A 24,131-nucleotide genomic window follows, 5' to 3' on the forward strand; every position below is an offset into this window, starting at 1 on the left:
TCCAGAACCAGTGGGCAAGACACCCACTCGAGAGACTGTGGCCCATCACTCCCCAGGGCCAAGAGCAGAGGGCAGGTTGCCCCCTCCAGAACCAGTGGGTGAGACACCCACATGAGAGACTATGACCTTGCACTCCACAGGACCACGCACAGGGTATGTTGCCCCCTCCAGTACCAGTGGTCTTGTCACATCTCCCGGTTGAGGTGCCCCCCGTCCCCCTGAGGTGCCTGCCTATTTACCAACTGATGCCCCTGCGGTGTTCTCTACGTGTTGCAGCAGGTGACATGTGTGGCCTTGGACTTTGGCCTGTGGCCATGTGGACTACGCAAATAGTGGACTGGGCTGTGTCCCTTTTTCAGTACGTATGTACATATCTATTATATTGCCTAACTTATTTTTCATGCTGTGTTGTTCTCATTACATTCACTTTTGCGAAATCGTATTGTCCTTGCATTATTCATCCGAGGTATGCGGTAAAACTGTTTTTGTAATGCAGCTGATTGTGTGTATGGTGTTGGGTGTGTGTGTGTGTGTCACTCTCTTTTTCCTCCCCCCTCCGTTGTGTGCTAGGCGGCTGTACTCACCTTCATCGTCTTTGCCGGTGTTGGTGTTCGTGGTGGAGCAGAACGTAGCAGATCATGGGGAAGACATGCAGTTCAGGCACCATGGCAGCGTGGTTGTTCCCTGTGTCTCCAATGGTGAGTCCTTTCCCTTCTGAGCTCAGCTTCTGCCAGGCTTTTTATATCATTGGTACCGTCCTGGAAAAGGTGGCGGTTTCCAGGGTCATATTACGGTGGGCGGAACTTTGGCTTCCGCCTGGCTGTAGGCGGCTACCGCCGTGGTGGCTGTTGTTTCCGCCCTGGCGGTCGGTGTGGTACATTGGCTATCTTTCAGAGATCTTTCCACCATGGTCATAATTTGGCAGTAGTTACTGCCGGCCTGTTGGTGGTATTACCGCCACTTTAACACCAACCGCCAGGGTTGAATGAGGACCTATATATCATCTAAGTGTTTATGGCCTAAAAACAGTTATCATGTTTTAAATTGTAGAGGTCTTTTAGACCCTCTATTTTTAGAAATGATTTGGGTGTCATCCACACAGTTGTTAAAAGGTAAAGGTAAATGATTTACCCAGGTTGGATAAGGAGATTAGGTAGATGTTGAATAGTAGAAACAATATGATGGACCACTGTCGGATACCACAGGGCTGTTATGTGAAGAGCTTTTAGGAAACCCAAAGCTACCAGTTATTCACAAGCAATGTCCAAGCAGGAAACACCAGATTCTAATGCGGCATAGTGCTTTGATTAGCCGATTGTGCAGGGGAAGAGTTATAACCTGTCAGGTACGACTTATATTTGACTGACATGGCTCCAGGCTACACTGGCCTGTTGTGAAATATAGCCTGGTGAGATTAGGTATCTTCTCTACAGAGTGTTATTTTGTTTGCTGGAGCCACATAGTTTGTTAAATTAATGTGCCTGGTGCAGTGGGGTGAGGGGGGAAATAGCCCAACTAGCAGTAGTGTGAATCTAAAATGACCCAATATAGCCTGCCATGTCACAAAGGGCTGCTATAACATACTATGGGGGTCATTATGACCCCAGCGGACAGCTGTAAAATGGAGAAAAGTACTGCCAACAGGCTAGCTGTACTTTTCCCCATATTGAGACATTGGCGGTTTGGCTCAAGCCAAACCGCCAGTGTACCACACCGTCGCCACGGTGGCCGTCACTAGCCCACCCGTGGCATTATGACCCCACCTACCGCCATGGTTTTCATGGCTTCCTTACCGCCACGAAAACCATGGAGGTAGCCACACAATTTCTTCCCTGTCACTGATAGGGATCTTCCCCACCCCTCTCCCCCTCCCCTGGTTTCCCCTCCACCCCTTTCTCTCTCCAGACTCCCCCACAACATACACGCACCTTCACTCACCAACGAACACATGAATACACACACTCATACCCACATTCATCCACACATGCATACATCCATTAACACACACATCCACACACACTGACATACATGCATGCACACACGCATGCACACAACATACATGCATCACACATCCATACACGCACACAGGCAACACGCATCACACACCTTCATACACGCACACACAGACATACACACACACTCTCACACACACACAACCCCCGTCCCCTCTCGGAGCACCCAACTTACCTGATGTCAGGGAGTCCTACGGCAGGAGACGGACAGGGCGCTGCTGCCAGCAGCAGCGTTCGCCAGCAGAACACCGTCAGGCTGCATCATGGGTCATGATACAGTCGTCGGCGGTCTACTGGCATGGCGCTGCTGCTGGCAGCAGGGCCACCTTCCCGCCATCTGCCGGCATGACCACAGCCTGATTTCCGCCATCCGTCTGGCGGAAACCCAGCTGTGGTCATGATCCGGCTGACGGCTGGTAGTCGCAGCGACGGTCTTTTGGCAGCCGTTGCCATGGCGGTAGGCGGTATATACCCCCAATGTTAGAATGAGGGCCTTTATTTGCCTCTCGGCCAGAGTCAACACAAGGAGGATTCATCTCCTTCAACCAAATAATGTGGAAATTATAATCAGGGCACTTGAGGCTGAAAACATTTGTATTATAATTGACTGCTTTAGTTATAGGTGCAGAACATCGACTAACATTTTCAGATTTTTGTATAATGTAGTTTAAGATCTGTGTAGTATGAATCTGCCTTTTGAGCATTATTGACTTCTATGAATTTCTGTTTTATCTTCATCTAATTTATGGTCATCGGAGATAAATTGATGTCATGTGGTCCAATGTAATTAATGTACTAAAAGCAAAATATTTTGTGTACATTTGAGGCAGTGTTTTATTGGGAGAAGTATGGGTATGCTGGGTGGTAGAAATGTTTATGAATGCTCACAGATTCCGGAATTTTTCTTCACATACATATAAAGAAAATCTGTAATTAAGCCAATGTTTGGAATTTTCGTGCCATTCTGGGTGAGAAAATCAGAATCCATAAACACTACACTACCACAGACTTCCCTGGGTACCTTGTTTTAAAACATGTTTGGGCCTCAAAGGTTTCTATGGGTGCCAGCCAAGTCCTGGCATAAATACCACAGCCACCCACATCTCCACAACTGGCCAGTTTGCAAGACATAGGCCCTCATTCCAACCCTGGCGGTCTATGACAGGCTGGCGGTGCTTCCAGGGCCATTCTGACCGCGGCGGTAAACCTGCGGTCAGAAAAGGGGATCCGGCGGTTTCCCGCCGGATTTCCCCTGGCCTGGAGAATCCTCCTTGCAGCGCCGCCATGGGGATTCCGACCCCCTTCCCGCCAGAACCAGGATGGCGGGAACTGGTGTCGTGGGGCCCCTGGGGGCCCCTGCACTGCCCATGCCACTGGCATGGGCAGTGCAGGGGCCCGCTAACAGGGCCCCATTAAGTTTTTCACTGTCTGCTTTGCAGATAGTGAAAATCGCGACGGGTGCTACTGCACCCGTCGCACCCCTGCAACTCCGCCGGCTCCATTCGGAGCCGGCTTCATTGTTGCAGGGTCTTTCCCGCTGGGCCGGCGGGCGCCCTTTTGGTGGTCGCCCGCCGGCCCAGCGGGAAAGTCGAAATGACCCCCGCAGTCTTTTGACCGCGGTGCGGTCTTTCGACAGGGTTACTTTGGCGGGCGGCCTCCGCCGCCCGCCAAAGTTAGAATGACCCCCATAATCTTGATGTTTTCTTGTGTCTTAGGGACCTTAGGAGGCCTGTTGTTTAAAGGGTGACAACTCAGTCACGCAAGTGAAGTACTACTGTTATCGGGAGAAGTGTAGGAACTTTGGGTGGTTTGACACTCCTGGATCCTGGCAGATTCCATTAGCGCAATCGGCTTTCACTTTTGTTTTGCTCTCAATGTGCAGTGTGCTGCGTAAAACAACAAAACAAAAATCAAACCTGGGACTAGTGGGAAGCATTACCCTCCCATACTGACTTTGATTTTGGAAAACCAAACATTTCTGGTGTTCTTACCAGAAACTTTTTTTTTCAGGGCTGTGGATGACCCATCGAAGTCCATCGCACTGTTAATGTAGTGTGGTGGATGTCAAAGAGTCATCTGCCTTAAAGCAGCTAAAACCCACCAAATTCAGGCACCCTGATCTCCTATCCAATAAGAGTTGACAACAAGCTGAGGGGATATGATGGCCACATTTCATTAACTTCTTTGTACTGTGATCATAGGGGACTTCTCCAGTTCCAGGAGGCCCATGGGATGGTAGGGTTCTTGGACTGGGGAACAGCGAAAAGCACAGTGGTCAAAGAAAGGTGGCAGGTGCTGCTAATAGCTGCATAGCCAGAAGAGAGCCTCAGTTGCCATACATGAACAATGGAGAAGAGGGCAAGAGATAGAATAAAGAATATTGAGAAGCACAAAGAAGTTAGAAGAGAAGATAAAGAGGAGACATTTTAGAAAAGGAGAGTAGATTAAGGTTAACACAGGAAGGTAAATAGAGAAAGCAACAGGTTACAGGAGAGACAGGAATGGGAAGATAGATGCAGCAGCAAATATAAAGGGATAGTGGGAAAAGGTTTAGAGAGGCAGTAGTGGCAGAGATTGGGAGATTGATTAAGAGATATAGAGAAAGTAAGAGAGGGTAAATGAGTGAAATGATAACTAGGTACATGTAGACAAATGGTGATTAGAGATTTTATGTGGAATTTATAGTTCATCATGTTTTCGCCAATGCACCATGCCCAATGTGGTTTCAAATAACAATTGTGCCTTTTATTTTTCTAAAACTGATCTGAGTGTAAGATCCACAAATCACTATGAATATAGGTCTTTAAAATTCTAAAAAGGTCTAACTATTGTTGCTTGATTCACATTGCTTTTTGCAAAGTGCTTAACAATGGCACCATCTTGTTAAGACGCACTGACACCTTTTCTTTTAATGCCTATCAGCCATGTCTACATTTGCTGGTATAGTTGCTGAAAAGTACAACCTACTTGCTGAGAAGTTAAAGTTCTGTTAAGGAGGTGATTTGCCTTTCTAGTGTGCATTTCATTATGACAGTCTTTTAACTTTTTTCATAACATAAAGCTTGACATTTATCTTCACCTGTAGTAATGGCAAACAATCCCTATGCAAGTAAATATTTTCCAGTTCTAGTACACATGGCAGGCATGCATGCTTTTTACATTCCCCACTGAGAAAAGTGCATAATAATCCGAGCAATCTTATCTGCATATTGGGTGCCTCCTTGAGGGTCCTAGGCAGAGAATCTACTGCATGTGCAAGAGTAGAGAATGTCCATAATTCTGGAAGTAGAGTACACTGTAGCATCCAAATGGGGGATACCATGCAATCACCATCGAAGAGAGAAATTATTACAGAGCAGCACCCTAGGTGCAAACTGTGAAACCGCCACTCAGGGCATTAGAGGCAGTGGTGTTACAAGTGACCTCGGCCAGGGCATAGGCCTCAAGTGAACCCATCACAGGCTCACACAATCACCTGTACTTTACCATGTCTACCTGTGATGCTGGTTGATGTCTAACTAAGGTCTTCTTTTGTATAACACCTTACGCACAATCTGACTGTAACTATGATGGGGTCTATGCCAATATCAAAACCTGCTTTAAGTCCCTGCAGTTTTCATTGATGCTTTTGATGAAATTTAATTGAACTATTAATCGTTTATCACTACCTTACAGTGAAAATAATTGTGGGACCTTTCCAACCGCCCCTGAAAAATGGCATCTAAATTCTATTTAATTTTCACCACTGTTGCATTCCTAAAAAGTGTAAAACACACTGTTCGCCATTCATTTCATATGTCCTTGATCTGCATACATCCAGCACCTCAAGTAATAGGTGTAGGAGGAAGGGCTCTGAGCAGAGGCCAGCTTATTTGTTTAAAATAACTTAATAAGCTTTGCTTTACACAATGATTAGACGGTTAAGAAAATACAAAAACCTGCAAGTCAGCCTACTTGACAACTATACATCCTTTTACTTTAAATCCCATCTAATTGATAGCATTTAATGTTGGATTGTGAAAAGCTGATATAGTGTGCTTTAATATGTAACTAAAAAATCCACATATTCTTTCGCATAGAATCATACTGTGTGCCCTCTGACTATCAAAGCCAGAATATTAATGACAGAATACCAAATCGAAAATATTGGCAGGTAAATATAGTTTTTCTATTCCTTAAACCACATATATGAAACCTATGCAATATATATATCTTCCTGGTATGTAGATGTGGGTATACTTCCCTATATGCACTTACTTTTCAATATTTTGTCCTCAACATTCTTGTATAATGATATTCTAGCAGTGCTTATTTCATAGTACTACCAGTATTTGGGAGAAAATGTACCTATAGAGCACAGCTTTACGGTTTGGTCATAGATGAGGGCCTTTCCCCCCTAAAAAAATACTTTGGCTATGGGCCTGCACTCCAGTCCAGTCCAATCCACCCCACTCCAATTCAGTCTAATCCACTCATCTCCAGTCACTCTAATCCATCTCACCCCACTCCAGTTCACCCCATTCCAACCCACTCCATTCCAAACGAATGCACCCCAGCCCAATCCAATCCATGCCACCAATGTCCTTTCACTCCAAATCAATCCACTCACCCCAACCCAATCTCATTTATTCCACTCCAATCCACCCCACTCCAACCCACCTCACCCCAATCCACCTCACTCCATTTCAATCCACCCCACTCTAATCCACCCCATCCATTACACCCACTCCAATCCACCCCATTTTAGCCCCGTTCAATCCATCCCCCTCTACTCCAGTCCAATCCAGTAGACTACCTCAATCAACTCCAACCCACTCCAATCCACCCACTTCCAACTACCCCACCCCAATCCAATACCTAATCTTACCCACCCCACCCAATCCAATCCAATCCAACCCACCCCACCACACTCCAGTTCACCCCGCCCACCCCAATCAACCCCAGTCTAATCCACCCCCTTGGCCCCATTTCAGTCCACCGCACTGTAATCCAATCCAGTACACCCCACTCCAATTTACCCCAATCCACTCAAATCTACCCACTCCACTCTGTTCCAATCCACCCCACTCAAACCCAATTTACTTCAAATGCACCCCACTCTATCCCAATCCACCCCACCCCAATTCAGTCCACCCCACTCAAATCCAACCCATACAGCCCATCCTATTCCACTCAAATCCACTCTAATGCAAACCAATCCACACCACTCTAATACACCCTACTCTAGTTTACCCACTCTAGTCCATTCCACCCTACTCAAATCCAATCCTCCCCAGTCCAGCCAAATCCAGTCCACCCCACCCCAGTTCAGTCTAATCCACTCCACTTCAGTCTATCAAATCCATCCCACCCCACTCCAGTTCACCCCTCCAAATCATCCCATTCAAAACCAATCCACTTCACCCCAATCTAATCCATACCACCCTAGTCCTTTCACTTCAATTTAATCCACCCACCCACCCAGCCCAATTTAATCTACCCCACTCCAATCCACCCCAATCCAATCCACCTCACCCCATTTAAATCCATCCCACTCTAATCCACCCCATCTAGTCCCCCACTCCAATCCACCCCACTCCACCGAATCCACCCCATTCTACCCCAATCCAATCCAATCCACCACACTCTACTCCAATCTAATCCTTCAAACTGCCTCAAACCTCTCCACCACACTCCAACCCACCCCACTCTACAACACTGCACCCTACGTCTGCCACTGAACCACTGAACTCTACTCCCCTCTGACACTACTCCCCCTACTCTACTCTATAACACTCTACTCCAACAAATTAATTGTACAACAATACTCCTCCACTCTATGACCCTACGTCATAGCTAACTTTTAGCCATGCTGAAAAGCAGCCACACAGGTTTACAACATGTCAAAAACATGTTGCCAAGCCAATAGCTCTTGTATAGGCGAGACCTATTGGCTTTGCCAATGCTTGTTTCTGTAGAAGCACGCAACTTTCTGTGGAAGCGCCCCTTTCAAAACAACTTAAAAACATGTCATCCTGGCTCCCAACATGTGGGCCAAAGTCGCTCTCAGGCATTCCTCACATAACTATGCACCAGACCATAAAAAAGAAGGAAAATACTGGGTTTCTGTTTTCTCCCCAAGGCAATCCCCACTGCAGAGACCTGGTTAGGTTGGAGGTTAAACTTTACTCCTCACATGCCCCTCAGCCAGTCTGGTAGCCTTTTGGTGACAAAGAGCAAGAAAGGACAGATTACTCTCCTGCCAGTACAACTAACAGAACAAAGAAAATAAAGAGCACGAAGGACTGTTCTTCGTTCATTGAGGCAAAGTTGATAACATTTGCGAGCTCATGGCCCCCCATTATGACCCCCAGGGTCAGGGGCATTCACCAAGGTGGAAAATGTCCCTTCCTGACACTATGCCTGCGTTAGTGTTGTTGCATAATGCAGGGAGAAATCTACATCTTGCCTCTGTCCCGTGCTCAATTTGAGCCGATTGCTTCCGGTGCGGGGCACCAGCATTTATTTTAGAAGGCCGGCACTTCTTTTTTTTGCATCAGGCACTTACTGAGAGCAAAATACACTTATGGGAAAGACAGGGGGGAGAGAAAGACGGAAAAGCGTCACCAAAGGAGAAAACAAGGCTGCAGGAGTGAGCTGAAGGGGCAGGGACTAGCTGTAAATTGATGAAAAGCCCCGAGATGGTTGTAGGATTATGCTGCCTCTTTAGTCTGTGCTCACACATTTACATTTCAGAGGAGAGCTTTGGGCACCGGCACGTTTTTATTGACAAATTAACCACTGGTGTAGCCTCTTCTGGTGGTTTTGACCTATAAGACCACCAGAATAGTTGTAAGGCACATGCATCATTGTATATGGTATTAGTATTTTTTTGTCCCAGTATGTGAAGAACAAACTTTTATATTTTCGTGCATTGTATTATATTGGAGAGAGAGAACACGCACAGTAAAACAAAATATCATCAAAACACACACAAATCCCACCACCAATTGTGCAATTGTTTACACTGTCGTGTCAATATAATATAGGCTGACCAAACTGGTCCTGGAAGCAGGTCACCTGGCTGAGACCAAAGTTATAGTAACTGCACTTTTGATCTGCCTGTCTGGTGGGGTAGAGGAGTTGGTGTTGGATCGTATCAAATTTAGCTTTTTTTTTTTTTTAATTGTAGATTGTTTTTACAGGCATTGAGTTTAACTTTTTTTTCTCCCTCTGCTCGTGAACCATGGTGACTCCAAGTCCCATTTGCTGCTGATACTGGGGAAACTGCCTTAACTTCCCCCCTCTTTGCTGTTTCTCAACTCTCTGAGGCCCATATTTATACTTTTTGACGCTAAACTGCGCTAACGCAGTTTAGCGTCAAAAATTTTTGCGCCGTCTAACGCCATTCTGAAGCGCCATGCGGGCGCCGTATTTATGGAATGGCGTTAGCCGGCGCAAGCAGACCGGTGCTGCCTGGTTTGCGTGGAAAAAAACCACGTACACCAGACAGCGCCGGCGTAGGGGGAAAATGGCGTATGGGCGTCTTAAAATGGGGCAAGTCAGGTTACGTCGAAAAAATCGTCGTAACTCGACTTGCGCCATTTTTTTTCGACGCCCATCCCCCATCAACATGACTCCTATCATTGTAAAGATAGGAGTCATGCCCCCTTGCCCAATGGCCATGCCCAGGGGACTTATGTCCCCTGGGCATGGTCATTGGGCATAGTGGCATGTAGGGGGGCACAAATAAGGCCCCCCTATGCCACAAAAAAAAATTGAAAAATAACAAAATTATACTTACCTGAACTTACCTGTACTTCACTGGGATGGGTCCCTCCATCCTTGGGTGTCCTCCTGGGGTGGGCAGGGGTGGCAGGGGGGGTCCCTGGGGGCAGGGGAGGGCACTGTGGGCTCATTTTGAGCCCACTTGTCCCTTAACGCCATCCCTGACCCAGGCGTTAAAAAGCGGCGCAAATGCGCCGTTTTTGGCCACGCCCACTCCCGGGCGTCATTTTTGCCCGGGAGTATAAATACCACGTAAAGGCCTGGGAGTCATTTTTTTAGACGGGAACGCCTCCCTTGCATCTCATTAACGCAAGGAAGGGGTTCACGCTAAAAAATGACGCTCACTCCGGGCACTTTGGCGCCCGAAGCGTCTAACGCCATAGTATAAATATGGCGTTAGTTGGCGTTAGTTTAGCGTCGAATTTGCGTCGAAAAAAACGACGCAAATTCGGCGCAACCAGAGTATAAATACGGCCCTGAGTGTGGCAGATGGAACTCTAATACCTTCCACCCAGAGAGCAGAGGATAGTTTTCCTTCACTACCCACACCCTGCCTCTCTGCCTCCAGAGGTAACGAACACTGGCTTCGAACCACGCAGCATCATATGTTATCCCTTTTTCGAGCAGCCGCAGAGTTCAGAAGCACCCTGACACCTATAAAGCACCGATCTTCCTTACCATCAAATCAATTGGTACACCGCGTCCCAGGGTAGGGAACGCTGCATCTAGGCCTCATGAGACTTTCTCTTGCTGATATGTGCAAATCGTATCAATGCAGCACAACAAAGAAAGCAAATACCTTCTATGTACAAAGCCATTCACCTACTGTACCACTGAAATGCTTGTTAAAGGGGTAAGCGAAAAACCGTATAAACGATGAATGACAGTTACAGCAGCCAATGGCTGTAGGGTAGGCTGGTAAGGATGTGAGTGACACTTACAGTAACCATTATTTACCCTCTATTATTGTCACATTTGTTGATGGCATATGGTCTCGGAGAAAGCTGCTTCCAACCAGACCCAATTCATGAGGTGGTGAGGACGGAGCACACTACAACCTCTGAACCAGACAATATCAATGCTTTAATGATTGTGCCATTTATATACTTCATTTAAAATATATTTGCATTGATGCAAAATAAACTTTCATGTGCTTTATGTCCACAAAAAAGATGCACAAACACTTAAGAGCTGCAATTATGGTAGCCAGAATGTGGACAATGTCTATGCAGCATAACCTGCACTCCTAGCCCTCCCACCAGCCGCAGATATCTCAAATTGCTTCATATCAGATGTGAGAAATTAATTTAATCCTCCCTTTTAGGTTTGGGTTTTGATGTTGCAGATACTAACAGACGTTTTCCTAAGAATGTTTGTAGTATATGCTTTGGGGTCGCTCCTTTCAGTCATTGACTTTCTTCACCTAGACTTTTTCAGCCGTCTCTTTGGGGTAGTGCTTAATTTGTAGATACAAACGTGCCGGTGCTCACAGCTCTCCTCTGAAACACGGAGCTGCTGCAATTAAATGTGCGAGAACGGAATACTGAGGCAGCGTAATCCTGAAGCCACCACGGGCCTCTTTAATCCATTTACAGCCTCTCCCTGTCCCTTCAGCTCACTCCTGTAGTGTTCTGCTTACTCCCATTGTGACGATTTTTCTTCCTCCGTCTTTCCCAAATGTGTCTTTTGCTCGCAGCAAATGCTTACGGCGGAAGAATAAGCCCCGGCCCTAAAAAATAAGTGCCAGTGCTCAGCACCGGAAACAACAAGCACAAATTAAGCACTGCTTTGGGGCTTTATTAATCACAGCTTGGCTTAGTCCAGTGGCATATTCATAATTCTCCTCATCCTATTGGTTGCTTGAGCATACCCTTCTGCCTACACTCCAGTGCTTGAACTGAACTGTATTAGGGACTTACAACCATTGTCTTTGTTCGCCTCTGTTGGCTCCACCATGTGAGGCTTGCTTTAGGGCATCGAGGCTGCAACTGGTTGCACATAAAACCAAAACAATCTGCCATGCCATTGCTTGTTTTATCCTGCATTTAAGAATTTGAGTTTTTTTCTTTTTGAAAGAACAGGCTAAAAGTACAGATTTGTATAGCTTGAGTCAAAATGGCTTGATGCCAGTGAGCGCTCATGCTCGACACTGGGCAATTCGAGACCTCCACAGTTTACCAACATCACTTCACATTCGGTTAAGCCGTTTCCTCCGACAAGCAGGTTACCCGAAATTAAAAGTGTGATTTTGCTTGTGCTCTCAGTTTACTCTGAAAATGACTGAGATGACAGTTAACTTGTGGCATCGCTGTTTGTTGAAGTCATAAAGTCGCAACCCAGGTATTGATGTTGCCGTTTGGTGTCTATCGAGTTCCGCTGGGCGTTTGCTATCATGCCCAAGGCCAGACGACAGCACACAGAGCGTAATAGGCAGAAACTAAAGCTCTCTCTGTCCTAGCGCTGCTACCCCTAGCTCTTTCAGGTAAGTACAATTAGTGTTTATCCCAATCCCATGCATGCACATAATAATGCCAGGACAAAGTTTGTGGGTATAATATGTCGCAATTTATTGATTACACAGGTAGGGTTAGCTTACGGGCGATCCCGGTGTCGGAGATGAGTTTATTAATATTGGCCGACACCCATCCTGAGAAAGCTAGAGCTGTTACGTGTGGTGTTCTCTGCACCAACATGTTTAGCATCTTACAGCTCGTTCCTTTATCGTGGTTTACCACTTTATTAGTTTGTCATGCTCCTGACAAGTCAGAGCGAGACCCCAGCCAGTCTCCACAGTTGCTCAGGATTCCAACTGTCCCTTGCGGCAGTGGTTCCCAAACTGTGCGCCGCGGCTCCCTGGTGCGCCGTCAAAACTAGCCAGGGGCGCCGCACACAGTCTGGAAACCACTCGGAGGTGTTTTGAATCGGTAGCTTTTCCTCGTGGTATTGGAAAAAAACACCCTGCATTAATTATTCTGACCAGCGGAGGGCGCCAAAGTACCATTAATAATATCCCTGTAACAAAAATTGTTTCCAATAAATGGTTTTCAGCAACGTGAAGGAGAGAATAAAGAAGACAAACGGTAAATAGTGTAGGTACAGGTACAGGCTGGGATTACGTTCCCCCACCCGCCAAAAAAAGTAACATAACGGGGAGCCGTGGCCAACACGGCCAATAGGTCAAAGGAGCCGGGGATCAAAAAAGTTTGGGAACCACTGCCTTGCGGGATTAAGGAGCGCCGTCGCGTCATCTCAGGACCCCGCCGTAAAGGCTCCCAGGGCCTTGAGGAATACCTTTGGCTCCAGGAATCACCATCTGGAGGCCTTTTAACCAATTTTTAAGCTTTAGGATCGCCCTGTAACTCCGCATTGCGACGGTTTGCAATTTCCTGTAAAGAAAAGCACGTTATCCTCCTGTTCCACTAGCCTGACCTTTCCTTCCACTATGCACGCCTCCTGGCCTTCTATTCTCCTTCTGTAGGGTGGGTGGGTAGGATTTCGCCGCCGTGACCCCAAAGAGGCTCAGCCTTGCCAGGTCTCCCCTTAAGAGACCTTCCAGCCTCACTCCTCCCTCTTCACACCTAGGCGGCCATAAAACAGCTGGGGCCCACCCTCTCTAATACGGAGGCCCCTCCGGACCACCTTTTGGGCAGGCAGGGGAGCGACGCTAGAAAGCTGTCCCCTTTATCGTCGCACTGCGTGCGACGGGCCAGCCACATTCCTCTTACCGGAAGGGGACCAGCTCTGCTGGTTATATATGTGGAGTGAACTCACTGAGAAAGATGACACGTGCCTGACTGTTTTTCGCATGAGCTTTGAACTCTAGGGTCACATGCAGACACTATTTCTAAACTTCACTCTGAAGGCGTCAGCAGACGGAGCGCTTGTTCAATCCCCCAGGCTACCAAACGTAGAATCTGCACAGAAACACAGTGCTGTGATACTCCTGTTTATTTCGGTGGCAGTCACAAGCAGGACCAAAGTGAGACCTGCTACTGCCCTCTTGCAATAATGGCTGTAAGCTAGTGAATTGGAAAGACGCGATATGTCTTCGATTTCAGTCACAACAACCAATGGCTGCAGTGTGGGACAATCAACACACGATTAGCACTTGTAACAACCAATCGCTGAAGAGGTGACCTGTTAGCTCTCTCTCACTCTCTGTATAGAGCAGGCTAATAGACAAAAATAACCTCTTCTGTGGAGATTCGTCATAACTTAGATGGCCTAAACTAAAACCCCGAGCCTTAAAATGGTTAATTTGAAATCATTATATACTGGTTCTGAATTGTGCAGTGATTAATTCCTGTGTGGTATTCCACTCTGCAGAATTTTGAGATGGCTGTTTTTCCCACTGGGAATACCAGACCCATTTTTTCATGCCAAATCCCACCCACTAAATTCAATCTGCATAGATGGTTCCAATTCTGTGGGGTTTGTCTCATAACAGGCGCATATGTGTAGGTATGTTGGTAAATGACTTTAGTCATGTGTTCTCAAGCCATGCATTTGGGCAAGTATCTTTACAGTGTATTAACATAGTACCATAGGCCGCTGCTATTCGATTCAAATCAATTCACGTATTCTTATAGAGCGCATGGCTAAAAGTTAGCAGGGGCATAAGCAGGAAGAGAATTAGTTATCAAAAAGCCTGGTCTTCAAAACTTTCCGAAAAGAAGGTTCATGCTCTAGGCGGCGAAATTCAAGAGGCAATAAATTCCAGAGTCAGGGGGCCAGGTAGGAGATGGACCGTCCAAAAGATCACCAAACGATGATCGTAGCAGTCTGGAAGTTAGGGATTAGCTAGAGAACGAAGCAGGGCAGGGTCCTTGTATTTAACAGCCCTGTGTAGCAGCCAGAGTATTTTGAACTGAACTCGACGTGTTACTGGGAGCCAGTGAAGATCACAGAAGGCCTTGTCCACAGACAGGTGTCTGGGAATATTCAGCAACAGACAAGCTGCTGAATTTTGTATGGTCTGTAAAATTTTGTGAACAGGGCATTCCCATAGTCTAGCTATACGGGTGGTCAAAGGCCTGAACCTGATTTCTAAGCTACATCTTCCAGCGAGGGTATACAACATGCTGTAATGTGTCAATGGAACTTTTACAACTAGTAAAGCCAAGGACAGAAGAGCTATAAGGCTATTAGAACATTCCACCCTCTGAAGGTAGAATGTTCTAAATGAAAAATAGAGACGAACAAACACAAACTTGGGAATATTTGAACCAAAGACCTGTACGAGCCTTTATTAGCTCAGAGCCTCCATTGTCACCAATGGATGTCTCAACATTCCAATGATTTTTTCAGCATGGTAGCCCGCTGCCGAGGGCAATAATGACAGTTATCACCTCCGAACCCAAGTTTTTGACCCAAGTTGCATGCAAGGGCCTGTAAAGAGGGTGAAGACCTTTAACATCCGTTATATCCTGAGGCATAAGGGCTATGAAGCTAAAATAAAATTGCACCCACTGGTAGTAAAATATTCTAAATTAAGACAGTAAAAAACGATGTTGGAGCAGAAGGTCTGCATAAGCCTTTATTGGACCTGAGGCACTCCACTTTCTTCAATGTAGCTCTGAAATTCCAATCTGGTAGGACAAGTGATGTGTGATTCATGCAATATCATTGGTATGGTGATAATAAGTAGATCAGGGGGGTTTAGATTATTAACAAATACATGCAAGTCCTGCATGCTTCTGGTTTTTATACATAAGATAGGTGGAATGCTAGTAGGTGTGGTTAGGAATTAAAGGATTTAAGAAGAAGTGCGTGAAAAGTTAGGTAATATAGGTAACATCGCATTTAAACAGGCAAGTAGGGTACACATAGTGTACTGAGTATGCCCCAAAATTCAGGAACTAAATGAGTGGAGTAAATGATGATCTTGGGACTGAAGTACTCTACATGGTAAAAGACATGTATCCCTGCCCTGATTGCCCAACAGTACTGTTGTCTGGATCCCGAATACTGATTTTTCATCACAGGCGAACACGGATCATGCGTGTGTGCCCTGACATAGGCCTATCTCAAGACTTGTGGCTTTGTTGGACCAGAAGGAGTGCCCAAAGTTCTGCCCTCATTGTGGTGGAAGGCTATCGCCTTTACCAGGAGCTAGGCAGTGTGATTGCAATGGTGACAGCATACCATGTATTGATCAGTAGTAGTGAACAGGGCATTTTTATTCCTTGTCACTGAAGGGAAGCCTACAGACTCATTCTTCTTTCTAAAATTTCTGCTACTATGTGCTTTACTAACCCCCGGCCTACATCAGTTAGATGTGGTAGGGCAAGCGTGATGGAAACTTGTTGAGTCATGTGTGCTTGCAAAAAGTACACTACACCAGGGGTGATGTGTGATACAGTGCACACATGGTAAATGCATGTTTTCTGGCAATATGTGTTTTTGAAATAACACACTCTGGCACAATATTCAAGGGCTGCAGTACTGAATGGTGTGCACAGACTGAATGAGTTTTTTAATGTAATTATGCTTGTGGTGTCATAGTAATGAAGAGAACAGTACTATGCAGTAAGTGTGCTGTGGATGCACAGTGAGCGCAAGTGTGCCTGCAAGGGTACATTACATGAAGGACCTTGGGTTCCATTATGTGAAGCCCAGGCCTCCCTGGTGGCAAATATGAGGAGTAGAGGAATCCCCCAGATGGATTTGTGTATTGTTGCTTTCCTTTCAGCTGGGAGGGACATGCACTGTAGGATGGGGGAGCCAGGCACTCTCTGTGCATTTCAGAGGGCTCTTTGCTTAAATTATAGCTACAAGGAAGGGCCCTGGTCACATCTCAGGAAGCCAGAGACGGAGCTGATAATGGAATCATAAAGAGTAGGGTGAGGTGCCCAGGATTAACCTTTTGATGTAGATATCACTGTGGCTAACATTCAGATGTGAAATCTGCTCACTCCCATGATGGTTGTTGTGGGTTAATCATCTTTGGAGTCCTGTCTGTTGTGACAGGCATCCTTCAGGAGGAAGAAGAAAGGGGAAAAATGTCAATCCAATACAAAACATCAAAGACTCAGAACCTAAATTACGTTTTGTGTTTGGGAAATAAGTAGAGGAGTTTGAGACCCAAATCTTTTTCATCTACCAGAAGCAAGGTGGGCTGTGTGAGGAGGAGAAGCTCAGCCATGACTTCTGCCTGTGACTAGGACTGGGGGCCCAGGCCTGCTAGTATCCCTGCTGGGTGAGGGGACATCACCGAGGGAAACCAAGACCACCTGCCCTGGAGATTGGAGCAGCAGGGCCTGCCTGCTCGGCAAGACTGTTGTGCTCTAGGTGGGAGCCCTATCATGAGGACTCCCTTTGTGTGGTGTGAGGAATCCATTCTTGCACCAATCGGCCATTGCCCGTGTACTGAATTGATTCAGTGAGCCCAATGTACCAGGAGGGGCCGCTGTGGACTGAGCTGAGGAGCGAGGGTTGTGTGGCGGTTGCCAGGCCTGCACGACTTCGGTGTGGGTGGCCCTGTGTGCCAGAGAAGGTGCCACTATGAACATCAAAGCCAGGTCAGCGTGACCAGGCTTGGGAGTGCTGTGATGGTGACCCTGTTTGCCAAAAGGGGCCACCAGAGACGCTGAGGCCAAGGGTTTGGTCCGTTGCCTGAGGCCAAGAAACTGCTGCTGCGACCAAGGCAGGTCTGCTCTGAATAATGCAAACTGCACAAAAGCAAGCCTGAGGATCAAAAGACATCACCAGAGCCCCATCAGAGCAAGGAGACCAACCTTCTCCACCCCCCCTGCGAAAGAAAGTGTGACTTACTATGCGATCACCAGAGCGGGAAAGACACTGATTGCTAGAACCAGACGGTAGCGCGACTCAGAGGAGAGAACCTGCGCCTGCCGAGTGCTGCTGCTTGTTGCTGTGCACAGCCTGACTTTGCCGATCCAGAGGAGGATGTTGCTGTGTCGCCCAGTGGTTCCATGCCGCTGGAACTGGTAAGCCATGAACTGGGCCTTTTGGGTCCCGGGGGACATGCTGTGATTGGTATTGTGACACCATAGACTCTTGTGACTGAACTCCCAAAAGGAGCCATAGGGGGGAGCTCTTGCGAACGGCGTAATTGTTTACATTCTCTGGGTGTGGAAAGCAGGGAGCGGGGAATAACATTGAACCCATTACACAAAAGTTAGTGGAACAGGGAGGGGCCTGACAAATACTAGAGTCCCAACACCAAGGGGGATTGTGTTATTGCTTTAGAATATTGTTCACCTTTGCATGTGTAGAATTAGAATTAAAATAATTATTTTTTATATAAAAACAAGTACTTGATTGGACTTTGATTTATTGTTCGCACTGCTTGCACATTGAGTTATGAGTTGTGTTCACGGATCTGTGCTCCCCCCCGAAGGAGCCTTGACTGCACATCCAATGCTGCCTAACTGAGAATCAGGTGCATAAGGGGTGCTTGGTCCAATTGAGCAGGATCTATAGTAGGTCGGGCCCTGGGACATCCGGAGTATAAGGCGTCGGGCACAACAGGTGGGCCTAATAACTCCTGATTGCCTCATGACCCACTGAGAGGGGTTCTGACAGATGTACTTTAAATAGCTCTCTTTCCCGAACTAGCGTACAAATACCATATAAGGAATGTATCTTAGAAAAGGCCTCATACACCTGTGTATGTGTACAAAGTCTATGGCTGTGTGTGTTGCCTGCATATGCATTGTGGCCTGCATGTGGCTGTATTGGTTTGTTGATGCATATTATAGCTAGGACACTGAAAACAGGAAATCCAATCTTCGTACTCTAGACAACATAAACCTTATAGTTAGCACAAATTCTGCTACAAGTCAAGGTTAAATTTTCATGAAGAATTAAGTTGCAATCCCAGTAGGTAAAGCTTAGAGGAAACATTCACATTGCTAAAACATCATGAGAATGCAGCATTATGTTTTACATGAGAGAACGGCACTGTAGTCAAACATTGTTTCTATTGTGTGCTGAGTGCATGGTGTGGAGAGACAAAAAGGTGCCTGTGTGTGGGAATAAAATGGCCTTTGTTGTTGCCATCAAGTGAGCACTGTGGGTCTTTATGATTGTCATGAAATGCAGCTTTTAGTTTTTTATTTATTTTCTCTGTTTTTTACCCCCAACGTTCCAGCTTCCTCAAGTACTCCACACCTGTCTTCCTTCCTCTTCTCCTGATCACTATCACTTCACCTGTACCCAGACCTTTGTTAACAACATACATGCCTTTCTGTAAATGACTTTCCATTGATACCACCTTACATCCCCACAGGGGACACATCCTGAACAACGAGGTTTAAACCACTACTTGTCTGAACCACTACTGCTCAACAACTAAAAAGTCTCTACAACTAAGTACTGAACAACTACTGTCTAAACAACAATTGTGCCTGAATAACAATTGCCTGAACAACTAATTTCAAGGTAAGTTTTTCTTTTTGGTTTTTATTCTCCCCCAGCACCAACAGATCAAAACTCATAATTTGTCTCCTTTCCCATCACTCCACAAAACTGATTTTTAAACTGGGACACACACTTAAGCCTTCTGTTCTGTAAGCATTTTCCAAGGATCCCTTTTCTTAACCACGTGCTTCACACCTCTCTGATCCTGTAAAACAGTAACTTCACCCACCTTGTAAAGTAAGTTGGGACTCTGAAGGCCCTTCAAACCTTCCATCCACTAATGCCAATCTTCCTGTGTCTCTCTCACTGTAGACCAACTCAAACCATCAGGAGACCTTGACTTCTCCAAATCCACACTGTCCTCCTCTTTATCTGATCTGAACCCTCATGTGCTTCCTGAACCCTATCAGCCACATCACATGTACTGTGGATCTCACCAATACCTACACATCCATCAAAATAATAATGTTACTCTGATAGTAATTTCACTGGGGTTCCGCTGCCAGTTCGAAAAGCAGTAGGAATAGGGGACAACCCTAGTTTGTCCCGCACTGCACTTACAAAGCATGGAGATCAACCTCCATGTTCTAACCCAGGACGTGGGAGCTGAATTGTGGAGCTGTATCCAGTTCATAATGCCATCCCCAAAGACCATGTGCTATCCTAAATCCACAGTTCAACGTTGAGTTCATATGCAAACTCTAGGAAGCAGCATCTGGCACCATAGGAGTTGATTTCAAATTGGTGGTTCTGCGGAATTCAGAAATTTGGGTGGCACATAGGGCTGGAGTGGGAACTCAAAGCAGCCCTGGCAAATCTTGTCAGACCAGCCCCCTTAGGATACATCATGAATGAGCCTGACCACTACACTCGGGCTTGGGGAGTTCTCCTCCCCCAAGAAAATGTGGGAAAAACTGGCAAAAACTGTGGATTCTAGAACACATTTTTCATTATATTCAATTATATTAGTTTTAAAGCATAGTAAATGATGACCTTACAGTGCATTAGGCCACAGCAATATTTATTGGGGCTCTTCAGCGATTCCCTCACCATCACGCACTAATAGTGTCTTCCATCTCTCTATAGACCCTGTCTCACATGTATTTCATTTGTTTTAGAGCACCTCTCTTACCAGCATACAGTGCCGCAACACTTTACATCACACACAAATACAGAGACAATTAATCATATGACAAAAGGGACTATAAGGTGTAGGATTCACATGTCATCCATACTAGTAGGCATAATTTAAGAATGTGAGGTCTGGAGAAGCATAAACTTAGGATTCAGAAAGTAACACAGTGGTTAGGGTTGATTTTTACTAATAGCAATTTATTTCTACCTAAACAACCCCTTTTTAGCAAACTTAGAATAATCAATGATTGGGAAAAAAACAGAACTTTCTAACCTGAACTCTACAGTTCGCATGCAACTCTTTGATGGTGATTCATAGTTCACTGGGCTAGATAATGATTTTAACTTATGAACTGCACAGAAACAAAAGGATCTCTGCGACAAAAGCAGTAACCCACTGACCATCGCATATAAATTACTGTTCTGTGAACTGCACAGTACATAATCAGCTTGTGACCCACCAGTGGGTCCCAACTCACAGTATAGGAAAAACTGCTCTATCGACTTTCTCCAGTCATGATGAAGCTCAAAAACCTTTCCGTCCAGCATTTCACCTAAACTGTTGGTTTCCAGTATTTTGTCATGTTACAAAATCACTGCTTTCCACTCTTTCCCATGCAAGTTTTGGGATTTGCAATAAAGTAAAATGACATTCCATAATCTAGACATAACACTGCATGACTTTCTTCCCCAGTGAGTTAGGTGAACCTGGCCCCTCCCCCTCACCACTGGTACCTGGCTCCAGGGCGGTTGCAGGTGCCGATGTCCAAGGGTACCCCAATGAAAGCTGCATCCAGGCCTATCGGTGACTCCTGGAAGGGTAGCTTCATCATGGTGCAGATCCCTGCAGGCCGGGCCACGTTCCTGGCATTGGGGGGCACATTGAAGGGAATGCCCGAAGCCGTACTGTAGGGGGCATGGGGCAAGAGCCGCCTTGTGCTAAGCAGACCCGATCTCTCAGCAGAGGAGTGTGCAGTCTGAAGTACGGAGTCCTTTGCAGCACCCACCGGTTCTCTGCCCAGACACTTGCTGGAGAAGAAGGCCTCTGACTTTCCCAGAGTCCACGAGGAGAGCCTGAGCAGAGAGCTGAGTCGCGCCATGCTGATGGGTGCCATTCTCAGCTGCTGCCTGCTCTTTGCCCGAGTCTGAAGGAGTGCCAGCTTCAGGGCGGTGCAATTCGTGCCATCGCACCAGGGACGAGGGTCAAGAGGGCACCCTCTGCCATGCAGACTGATTTGAGATACGAGCAGCCAATAGAGACATTTGTGTGTGCTGCATTTTTCAGTGGATATTGCAACGGCGTGTTAACTCTGGTGATCAATGCGCTTGAGGGAAAGATATGAGATTTGTCTGGTCACAGTTTTGACTAATGATATTGAGTAAATGTTCCTACTGCAAAGCACAAATTGTGACACACAGACCACAGATTAGTATTTTATGTTCATAGCTCAGTGAATTATTGATTTTGTCATAGAGATCCTTTTGTTACTTGGAGTTCATAAGCAACAGTCGTTCTACTGTAGCACATTGAGCTACGAACTGGCATAAATCAGCTGCATGCAAATTTAAAGGCATAGGTTTAAAAACTTACAGTTTTTTTCCCCCTCAATCCTTCATTATTCCAAGGTTGATAAAAAAATCATTCCTTTAAGTATCAATGCAATTGTTTCAAGCATGACACTCCAATCACTGTGTTATGTTTATGGGGTGTGATTTACTAACACTTCCTGCTGCAAAGTGCGATCTTAGGGCTTATGTTAAAGTGCAAATCCAGAATTGCATTTGACAGTAGCCCTAAAGTAACACAGTCATACTATGTTCTACTTTACATCAAGGAGGATGTTCCTATGCACCCGCCCACTGATTTTGACAATAATCCCTAAATACTAACTTTGGTACAAGGGGAGTGACATTAAGAATTATGCCCCCTTGAAGAAGGCATATAATTGGAGACAGGATTTATTTTCTCCAAACCTTTTCAAATTTGCATGTGTGCAGCATCATAAAAAGTCCTAAAGTGTTAAACTTTGTCAAAGCATAGAACTTTGTGTGGGAAAGGTACTCTTCCAATAAAAAACATAAGCTTGACATCACGCAACCACCCTTGATCTACAGCGCAAAGAAGTGTGCACTGATCAGCATGAGCGGTGAGAGCAAGATATGGTGCAATGCAGCATAGCAACTATGGTTAATGCACAACGTAAAAACTTAGTTATTCTGCACCTTCATTTCTCCACACAAAGCACTCCTAACATATAATTCAGGGGCCTTTAACCTTTTACATGTTCATTGAAAACCATACTGAGCTACTAATATTATTAGTGTACTAATAGTGACCACATCAGACTAAAATTATGTTAGTGGTCACCCCATGCAAAATTACCAGAAGTCATAACTTAGGTGTGTTATACGGTTCCCAAAAAGGATAGGATTGCATATTAGGAAGACAGAAACTTGTGAATGCGGGGACTTAGTCAGTCTTCACCATTAGGAAATGTCAGCGAAAATCCTAGCCAGTTCACAGGGCCCCACCTGAACCCCTAACCTTCCCAGGGTAGCTGATGATTTTGGCACCTCAAACATGACCACTCTGATTCCCAAGGAAATCATGGAAACAGATCTGCCCTTATGTTATTTACTTTTGCATGCCCAAGATAAACACAAGAAAGATATGAATAATGGTTTTCAAACATTAATTGAAATAATCGCATTCTTGCATAGAAAGAATGAGCTGCGCTTATTAAGCAGATTTAAAAAAAACATTGTTACCAACATTACTAGCATGGTGAGTAGAATAAACAATCGAACCATGGCAACATTACGTGATTATATTTCTATATGCTCCTATTTATTACTACCTACACTCTGAGACCAAAGAAGGAATATCCTATGCCAGATATAGACAGATAGCCCCCCATGCCTAGATAGATGTGTCAGAGAGCGGTTCTGATGTAGAGTAGGGTAATGTCCTTTGCAAGATGAAAGGCCAGCATCAGCAGGGAAGCATATCTAACACAGAGGGGGTTATTACAACTTTGGAGGAGGTGTTAATCCGTCCCAAAAGTGACAGTAAAGTGGCGGATATACCACCAGCCGTATTACGAGTTCCATAGGATATACTGGACTCGTAATACAGCTTGTGGTATATCCGTCACTTTACCGTCACTTTTGGGACGGATTAACACCTCCTCCAAAGTTGTAATAACCCCCAGAGTCTGTCCAGGACAACTGCAGCCAAAGTGCTCCTCTGGCCTACGTATGGCAGCACACTGTTTATATCATAAAATTAAACTGTGTTAGAGGTGCAGCTCTGACGCAATAATATGTCTAGGTTTTAGGAGTTGTCTCCAAACAGACAAAGCAAGTACTAGGATATATTGTTCTATGTTCCTAGCCTTCAACTGAGTATACAGACTACATGGCGAGAAAGGCTCACTAGAAATAAACAGCACGGAGAGCAAATTCTCAATACATTATTGTGCAAGCATAAAAACAGGTAAAACATAATTGTTAGAAAAATGATGTCAAGCGAAAATGTACAACTAAAATGGAGAACCAAGTTGGGCCCAAGAAAGCCTTACAACTGTAGCATCAGGCTGGGGTACCAGCAGTATTGTGAAGGAGGATTTATCAATTTAGAATATCACATCTACATGGTTAACACATGGCAGCCCTCGCTGCAGTGCCTTTGGCACAATGGTAATAATATTAGTAATATGTTTTCGCAGGGCCTCATGATTTATCACTCAAATATTACTGTTAAAATACACATTGGGAGTCCAACCATTCTTATTCAAACATCAGCTAATGAGTTCTGAAAAAATACACATTTTC

The 24,131-nt window shown here is 45.6% G+C and overlaps 1 protein-coding gene across 1 annotated transcript in view; it reads right to left on the reverse strand.

Moving 5' to 3' along the window:
• AGMAT (agmatinase (putative)) overlaps positions 1 to 21,461 on the reverse strand; it is a 249,315-nt gene extending 227,854 nt beyond the window's left edge. Inside the window, exon 1 of the mRNA XM_069240273.1 lies at positions 21,033 to 21,461. Within this exon, the coding sequence (XP_069096374.1) occupies positions 21,033 to 21,412 (380 nt within the window). The 5' untranslated portion in view covers positions 21,413 to 21,461. The remainder of the gene's footprint in view (positions 1 to 21,032) is intronic.
• Positions 21,462 to 24,131: the final 2,670 nt, after the last annotated feature.

This window comes from Pleurodeles waltl, chromosome 6 (assembly GCF_031143425.1).
Source record: "Pleurodeles waltl isolate 20211129_DDA chromosome 6, aPleWal1.hap1.20221129, whole genome shotgun sequence".
In the NCBI taxonomy this organism is placed as follows: domain Eukaryota; kingdom Metazoa; phylum Chordata; class Amphibia; order Caudata; family Salamandridae; genus Pleurodeles; species Pleurodeles waltl.